The sequence below is a fragment of the Montipora foliosa genome, chromosome 2 (genome assembly GCF_036669935.1).
Source record: "Montipora foliosa isolate CH-2021 chromosome 2, ASM3666993v2, whole genome shotgun sequence".
Lineage (NCBI taxonomy): Eukaryota > Metazoa > Cnidaria > Anthozoa > Scleractinia > Acroporidae > Montipora > Montipora foliosa.
The window spans coordinates 48517784-48527138 of record NC_090870.1 but is presented as its reverse complement, the minus strand read 5'-3'; the positions used below and the strand labels follow the sequence as shown (position 1 = coordinate 48527138).

At 40.9% G+C, this 9355-nt stretch overlaps 1 protein-coding gene across 1 annotated transcript in view; it reads right to left on the bottom strand.

Annotated features, from left to right (window-relative positions):
- LOC137993384 (coadhesin-like) overlaps positions 1–4184 on the bottom strand; it is a 21574-nt gene extending 17390 nt beyond the window's left edge. Inside the window, exon 1 of the mRNA XM_068839205.1 lies at positions 4000–4184. Coding sequence (XP_068695306.1) covers positions 4000–4060 — 61 coding nt within the window. The 5' untranslated portion in view covers positions 4061–4184. The remainder of the gene's footprint in view (positions 1–3999) is intronic.
- Positions 4185–9355: the final 5171 nt, after the last annotated feature.

The window sequence follows — 9355 nt, the reverse complement described above, 5'->3', positions numbered from 1 at the left end:
GAGCTATTCGCAAGTCTGCGCATTATCACCTTAGGGAAATTTCTAAAATTTAAAAGTATTTCTCTGAAGACAGTGCTAAAACTGTGGTTCATGCCTTAATCACGTCTAAATTAGATAATTGCAATGCTCTTTTATATGGACTCCCTCAGCGGCTTCTTTCCAAGTTACAGTCAGTCCAAAATTAGGCGGCTCGAGTTGTAACGCGTTCTAGAAAATTCGATCACATCAGACCGAGGTTAAAAGAGCTTCACTGGCCGGTTACCGGTTCAATAACGTATAATGTATAAAATTATTCTGCTAGTTTATAAATCTCTCAATGGCGCATCGCCTGATTACACCTCTGACTTGGTTCTCTACAAAACACAGTCACGCATTCTGAGGTCATCATCATTGAGACTTTTGACTACCCCGTCAGCTCGCTTGAAGACATATGGGGATCGTGCCCCCCGAATTGTGGAATACTCTTCCACTAGCTGTAAGATTAAGTAACTCTGTGGTTTGTTTTCGTTTTGTGCTTTTGTGGTAACTGGTCACGCGTGACTGACAGTCACACCACATTTGAATTTTTAACGCATGCTCAATACGAAATGTCCAGGCGGCTGGCAGAGTGTTCTTTCCTCTTTCCGACTTATCTAAGAAGATCGACAGAGACTCTGCACACAGGGTAAGAAATGCTCGGACGTCTGTATTTCATTAAGCGTTCCGCGATGTTGACAATTTTGAGAAATAAGTCTCAAAGAAAGGTAGAAAGTGCTGTTCACTTCATATTTCCGGGCAAACTGAAAGGCTTATCCATTTGGAAGAAGATGCCTAAGAGCGTTTAGGTGGGATGCTTACACTTCGCTGCATGTTTGTTGTCACAAATTAAAATGACCAAAAAAGAGTCTGGTATACTAGAGGAGTGAAATTCGGTAAAGAACGCGGCTTCAAAAATTAATCAGAGCTTTGACGGTGACCCATCCAAATGGTAAACCCGGGCAACTGTAAGTGACTAGTATGTATAACGGAAGACGCCGAAACTTAGCTCAACGTAACTATTGTCAGGAAAGAGGAAATAGACATCAGGACAATGGCCGCTGTCAGCCTGATATTTGCACCCGATTGAATTATTCCCTTTGTTCACATGCAGATTCCAACGCAATTAGTACCACGAAAAACTGAACTGCTTAAAGGTTCACCGTAAATCGCCAGACTCAAGCCATTTATAAAGCCTGATTTCCATATGATCTGCAAAGGTCCGCGATCAGTTTGCGACACAATCGCCGATAGGTCTGCACCACGTCGCAAACATATGGAAGCATTTGTCCACGGCGTCTACGGGGATTTGCGGCACACGGTCTGGATGATCGGGAAAAGTTGAATCTAGTTCTACTTCTCCCCTTTCCTCCCCCACCCCCCCTTCCCCCCATTACGACGCTTCCGACTAAGTTACAATTTTTAATGGCAACCTGTGTCTGAGATGGTCTGTGTCATATCGGCGACACACTATATTGTTTGCCTTGAAACATGTGTCATGTCGTGTCCAATCACACTTAAGGTAAGTGCAGGCCTTTCTTTCTCCCTTCGCATAAGGTTAGCGGTTCGCTTCTCTGCGATTGCTTAAGATTTGCATCTGGTGTTTACGATCGTCTGCGATAAGACCGACGCAGAAAGCTTCCGATCGTAGGTAAAGGTAAAAGTCTGCATACGAGCCAAGTGGCCCATCAGGCCGGAGCTTATCCCGGTATTTCTACTCCCCCCTGGATGGGATGCCAGTCCACTGGCTTAAACCGGTGCAAGTTTGTTTTTGTTTTTTTTTTTTTAATGGTCTTGATAAGAGATCTTGGAAAACCAGTCAGCAGCCCCTTCTAAGACCTGTATCTAAAACACTGAAACATATAACTTTTCGAAAGAGAAAAGTCATCATCACGGGGATCATTTCTCTCTTTCGAGTCGTCTATAACCCGCACTTCTCATTTCAGGGGCACCGGCCAACGTCAATTTTCGGAAAATGACTGTTCGGAAGACGATTTGCGATCTAGAATTTTCGGAACACTTGCTGTAAAATTTCTTGCTTGCCTTCCTGTCCTAGGATTTTCGAACATCTAAAAATTGGTATAATTGCCCATTTTTAATGGATGTTTGTCCTAAAAAGGTCACCTAGAATTTTCGGGAGCCTTTTTTCTGGCTGAAATTTTCGAGAAGGTAAGTTTTGATCTCTATAATTTCGGATCACCATAATTTCAGCTTGGAAATCCGAACAGATGAAAGATTTTTAGGGGATAAAAATATGCCTATATCTACCGTTTAATACTAAAATACGTTTAACAATGCTACGTCTAAGTGGTTTTGAACTATATTCTCGTTAGGTGCTCCTGACATTAACTTCACACATAACTTTTTAGTGGGAATAGCCCAGGCTGTATGAACAAAGTTCGGCCCATGTCAGCCATAGACGTTGCTCTCCTGGTTCAGTAAAATATTTCAGTGGACAACTTTACGATTGTGCATTGGAACTTTGTGTATTACCAAAAGCTACAGTAGCGTTACATTCAATGCACGGAGGACACTTCAGGTATGGTTACTTGAACAAGTTCAATATGTGAGTGCATCGGTATCTTGTAAGCAGTATAATATGATTTGTATCTTAAAAGTGTTTTTCTTTGAGCCCGATTCCTGGTTTTACAATCATCCAAGTTTCAGGAATTTTAGGAGAATCACACCTTTTCATATAACAACTGAGTAAGGCTATCAAATAGTATTAGCGCTTGGACAGCGCAAACATTCCGATATTCTTTTTTTCCCATTCTCGTTTATGCAGAGTCTCGCTAAAGAGAATCCAAAACTTTGAAATAAATACACACATTTTATCATGGAAAAATCCATAGCTCGCACTTTCTAACGTTTTGTTATTGTATTTTTCACAGCGTCGAAAACGCTGGCCAAGTTTTTACCACAGGGAAGATATCTGTTTACAAACATTGCTTTTGTTATTCAAATATGCGAACTACAAGAACAAAAGACCCTTTGTTTCGACAGCCAATGAGGCTCTGGTTGGCACATTTAAGACAATAGGTGACGTCAACGATATCTTCCCTGTTGGTGAATAGGCTAGCGTGTTGAAATGAATCTAATCTAATTTATCAGTCGATCTACAGTCTCTCTCTCTCTCTCTCTCCATCGAAGAAAAGCTAGGAAATGAAATGGAGTTTGGCATTGTATCAGTAACCTACAGAGTTATTATGCGCTATCATGCATCCGGCATGACTCCCTCTATTTGAAAATATGCAGATGTTATTGTGTCCCCCAAATACTGTTTTCGATTTAATGAAGAAGATAAGCATCCCAGCATTCTGTATCGCGTTGGAGAAAGATAGAGGAAAATTGTCTAATCCTAATTATATGAATTTTTATCTCACTTCCTCTGTTTGCAAGAGACATTGTGTTCTTTTATTGACGTGAATCAACTTTCTGGGGTCCTTTCAATAATGGTCACACTGTTTTACTGACGCCCGGTACTGACGCACGCATGCTTATGACTTCCTGTTGTGATGGAGTGAACTCGTAGTGAGGTAGCTCAGCAGGTTAATGATATCTTTTTCAGTAAACGTACAACAACAGCAGTCAATCTGTTTTGATTTATTGGACCGGTTTTCCTAAGTTTTACAGTGAGGCCTTTTCTCTTGAGTCTACAGTGCTTTCATCACGACCGAATTATATTCTTGAAGAACATAGGATCTTATTCATAAGATTTTATTCGTTACGATGAACGTCAACATTACTGACTATTGTTTTCGGCTGACCCAGAGCCCAGAGATCAGATTCCGTCGATGATCTACAGTTTCATGGTATTTTACCACTCGTGTCGATTAAACAATTGATGTAAGATATGAAGGCCATCGCATCCATTTATCCATCGCATTGCATTCATTTCAAAACTAAGCGATGAACCCCGCAATAATTTACCTCAATTAAAAGCTAAACAACGTTCCCTTTCGAAAGCGAAAAACCTAAACTCACCATTAACTTGGACGGTGATGGATAAAATCCCCAGAAACCACGCACAAGGCTTCTTCATCATGTCGAGGTTTTAGGGAATATAATGACAAGACAACTTCTTTCGATCCAAACGAAAGATATCTCAGCTCTTTCTTTGAAGGCAGACGACTGGCGTAAAACGTGTCCGAACAAGTCTCAGACTGCATCCTGTGGTATTTGCTATATATAGCATATAGGGTCACCTCAAATTGAAGCAAGCGTTACATGTGCTGCTGAAAACATGCTGATGAAGCGAAAGTTGAGACCCAAACACCAAAAAATTATATCACTGGTGCGGATGTACTGTGGGGGAGGCTCTTTTCGTACCGTAGTACGGTACAAATAAGTTTCCAATGATGAGTGAAAAGTGAAGAGGTTAGTAAACGTTTAAACAGTCTCCGAGTATTACCGAAGTGGAATTTTCATTCAAAACGTTAAGATCGCTATGTATACGTTTCATTTATCTAGCGAGGTTTAAAGAGTACCCGCCCTAATCAAAATTTTGTTTTAACCAAATTAAATTGAAGTCAATTAAACAATTTGGAAAAGAAAGCAAGATGGATATGGAGTGGAACGGGTTCAGCTATTGTAGGTATTTCTTGGTGTGATAGCTTCAATTCAGTTAATTTTAACGTAAACTTTAATAAACATGCTTGACTTTAATCAATTTTTTCGGTAAACGTTAATTGAAAAAAAAAAAGATTGAAATATTTCTTAGGGGACTTAACAACTAAACCAAGTTTTCACCGCCCGGGGAATTTGAAAAAGTGGTCGCTACTAAACTGAGCTGGTCGCTTACGAGAGTTTTCAGCAAAAGTTTCTAGGATTTGTAAACTCTTATTGATGGTACAGAAGATAACGAGAGCTTCTTGATTCTCATTGTCATCATTCACATCTGCTAAAATATCGTTACAAAACATCGGATCCCCAGCCAAAACATTCAAAGCCAGCCTTGAAGGGCGAGGCTACCCTAAGCATTCGGCTCTCAGCTGCTCTTAAACAAAAAGCCAAATCCAGCGAGAAAAATTGTACGATTTGTCACAACATACATGCAACCCAGCAGTGTCAAATCTTCAAGCAATATTGACGCGCAACTCGAGTTTTACTTGAACACCAGCCATTGCTGGCAAACACATGTTCAAGAAACCTCCTTACAGGTCATACAAGAGGGTTTAATCACTCAAGCACATGGTCGTTAAAGCAAAGTTTCATAATCATCTTTGACCACAAACTCACAAATTTAAAGGGACACCGTGCAGGTCAGTCTCATTCTTTCAAATTCTCAGCGCAGTGAGTTGTGTTTTTTGGCCCCGCAACCAGAGGAAGCAACCTAGAAGGTTTCGTGTAAAAAGGAAAAATATGTAAATTGGTAGATGTTGTAAAGCGGAAAGCAATCTCGATTTGCTCAACCGAGCGCGCTACAATTGTAGGTCATATCGGTATTGCTTAACAGGGCGGGCAAAGTGGTATCGGTATTGTTCACCGAGTTCGCGAGGTGTTCTGGGTAACTTGGGTCAGGGGGCAGAAAGTCACAAGGGGCATCGATATCGAAATTTCAGCATAGTGATTGATGGCGAGTAATTTTCGAATATTTATAGCGTTTCCTTTTACTTTGAAAATCAAAAATTACAATTATATCTGATGGAAATCATATTGCCTGCGTCAGAAATCGATTTTTCGGGCACAAATCACTCGGCCTAAACAGGGGCGACGATTTGACAGGCACAAATTAAATCAGAAACAGACTCGGCCACAAACTGCCAGGCGCAACCTCAGAAAGCAAAAGCACAGTCTCAGTATCAACATTTTCAAACCATCTTCGATCATTTTTACAACAATTATTCACAGATAATAATAATCAGCGATCCGAACATAATAATATAATAATATGGTATTTCAAGGTACCGTGGAAAGAACCACATGGATTAATTTTGTGATTGAAATTCTACAGGCCGGATTCTGTCATACTGTTCGTAAACTAGGGGCAGTAGGATAACCGAAATACTATAAAATTACTTTGAACTGATTCAGAAGGGATTTTAATGTGGACTGGCCGAACCCCTTTATGTCGTCTGCATTAGTGTCAGTACACCCACCCCCAAACGAAGCAATTGTAAAGAAACTGCATCGAAAAAAAAATCCTTTTAAGAACAATATTCTCTTTTATTATATGGAGGAGAGTGTTTTACTGGGAACTAAACCACTCGTAGATTCCATACGCCACTACATCCGGGACCCGAGTGGCGTATTTTCCGTATGTCACCTTTGTGAGTGTCGTATCGTTCAATGACGTCACGATTCCCGCCTTTTTTTTCCCGCCTTTTTTATAAAGCCCAGCCGTATTTGTAAAACTTGACTACTTTGAAAAACAATAAAATCGGAAATATTCAATATTTAGTCTCCATGTAATAAAAAGAACATTACACGTTGGCTCAAAGATATGAATTTTATGTTCTTGTGGCAAGAACAATATCTCACTCGTTCGCTTCGCTCACTCGTGAGATATTGTTCTTGCCACGAGAACATAAAATTCATATCTTCTCGCCACCTTGTAATATCCTCTACATATATGCCGCTCTAAGAAAATCTAGTAAGCCTTTTTACTCATCTTGCTAATTATTAGCATCGTTGAAATGTTTTGCCTGGCCTAAGGACCAATGATCCACATTGCGCTGAAGTAAAAAGCATCTTAGGATACCTAATGGTATTTCAATGAGGAACTCATAAGATGAGTAGGGGATTTGTCGTAAGACGGACAATAGAATGCGGCGATTCGCTACGTTTTCTCGTGGAATGTAAAAGATTGTATACTATCTTGCATCGTTATCGTTTCTGCTTTTGGGTGAAATCGGCCTGAGTTAATATATTGGGAAATGCTGAATGCCTCGGAATGCCTTTAAAGTCATATCAAAACTTGATAAGTTAAGATCGACCGGGTGACATTAGTTCTGAGGAGGACTGGTACTTGGTGACATTGAGCGACGTTTCAACTCGAACTTAAAGTCATCCTGAACAATCAAGTAGAAGACCAGAGTACTTACAATCGAACAATTCATCAACATGACAAAACACTTGACTCTGAGGGTGACTTCCGCTCGCGTTGTCAAAACGTCTGTCAATGTCCCAAACTATAATCCTTCTCAAGACCACTCTCCATTGAGTTTAAGATTCAAAATGTCAGTTGTGCATGGTAAGTCGCTTTTTTTTTTTTTTTGAGACACAAAACACGCATAAACGCAGAGGAAATGTCTAAAACGAAGACCGAAGCAAGGAGCAGTCAAACTCGAAACCGAAGCACTAGCGAGAGCTCAGACAGTATTCAAACTGATGCGTAGATCTAATAGAGCAGTTTTCAATTGAGTGTCCTAAAACCAAAACCAAAGTAATTACTTTGGCCAATCAAAAAGGTCGGAGACATTCCAGTAAACCAAACAAAACTCGAAGTAATTACAAGTAGCCGACACAAAGCGCGGGAAAATTTGCACGCGCGAGCAGCCCGCGCGAGCCACAATTGATTTTGATTTCACTTCTGATTGGTTGAAAAAATGGCGCGACAACTTTGAACCAATCACTGAGTGAAGTAATCATAAACCAAACTAATTCACTAATTACTTTCGACACTCAATTGAAAACTGCTCTAACCGGAGTAGCACAAGTTATTAATTAGGTCTAAGCACCGACCATGACGTAGAAACGCGCATTTTTCAATTCATGCTTTTTGACATGATCCTCGTTTCCCGGTCAGCTCAGTCATTTTCGAGACTTAGCCGCCGATTATTTTGAACAGATTACTCGTAGAACTCCATAAACTGTGAAGTGCGAATGAGGCCCCGTCCACACTTATAAGGATACTTTTGAATCCGAACTTTTCTCTTTGAGGTGCAGCGATGGCGCAATGGTGAGAGCACTCGCCTTCCACCAATGTGTCCCGGGTTCGATTCCCAGATTCGGCATCATATGTGGGTTGAGTTTGTTGGTTCTCCACTCTGAACCGAGAGGTTTTCCCCTGTACCAAAAAAAAAAACTCAAACATTTGACTTGATTCGCGGGAATTGTTGATTTCAGTTTACAGTGTCCCAAATTAGTGCTCGGGCGCTAGAACAACTTGGCACTCAAATAAAGTTCCTTTTTTTTCCATCCAGACGTATCTGGCGAATCCGGCATACGAATCCGTAACTTTCTAAATCCGCTCTTTACAGTGGTAATTTTGGAAGCTTCTGGTTAATCCGATGCGTCGTCCAGTCTTTGCCACGTGAATATTCGATATGGCCTGTGAATGAAATGTTATCGCTTCTGTTCTCTTTCTAGTTAGATAACGAGTGTGCAGTTAAACTTCGCTATGTTCGCTGTTGAGTTCAGCTATGTCAAACAGCGCCTCGAAATTATGAGGCTTTTTTCGATGTCTAACGCGGACCATTCGGACGCCATAAAGAACTTAAACGAGCGGAAAGACAACCTAGTACTCAAAGAATCTAGGTGAGATCAGGAAACACTAGTGTTTATAAGCCAAAACTGTGATTGAAGAAAGAATGGGGAGAAAATTCACACGTGCAGGAGTCCTGGATACTAGAGTGAATCCAGATGCGTGTGGACAGGCAAATTCGCTTTAAATATGTTACTTGCAAACGTGAAAAGTCTTGAAATCGCAGAGAAAAGGTTGCGGATTCAAAAATCATAATCCGAATACGTGAGGATGGGCCTAAGAGTCGAGACCAGACCACCCTTGTCATTACAATTTAACATAAGCTTTCGATCGCTAATATATTCAAGACAAAACTCATTTTATCTCTCATATGGTAAGCTCTGGAGTCGCGCAATACAAAGTGTGCGCACGCGCCCTGCTAAAGGTAATACACACACACACAAGAGTAAATTTTGTTTCATCTCGAATTTCAGAGTAACAGCAAGAACTAATATCTTCCAGACATTACACGCACGGTTCTTACGTTACATTTATGCCTGTAGAATCAACTAAAATCTCAATTCCTTGTAAAAACTAGCATCTTCAATTTTTTGAGTAGGCTAGGTATGGGAGGGCCAGAACATTTACGCATGCGCTGACGGAATGATTGAACAAGAGAAAAAAAAGCGGTACCTCCAGACGTGGCGCTGGAGCGTCATACCAAACGAGTCATTCCGGGATTTCGGCCCGTGCGATCGCTTTTGGACGCAGTTGGCCCTTCGCTGCTTTCTGCTACCGACCTCGCCTCCCGGTACGGCATTGAGGGAGGGATATGTCGGCCCCTAAACCATATGAGACAAATCCCACGCCTACCCACAGCTCCAGAGTAAGTGTAAACTTTCTTTTATCTCGAATTTCAGAGTAATTACAAGAACT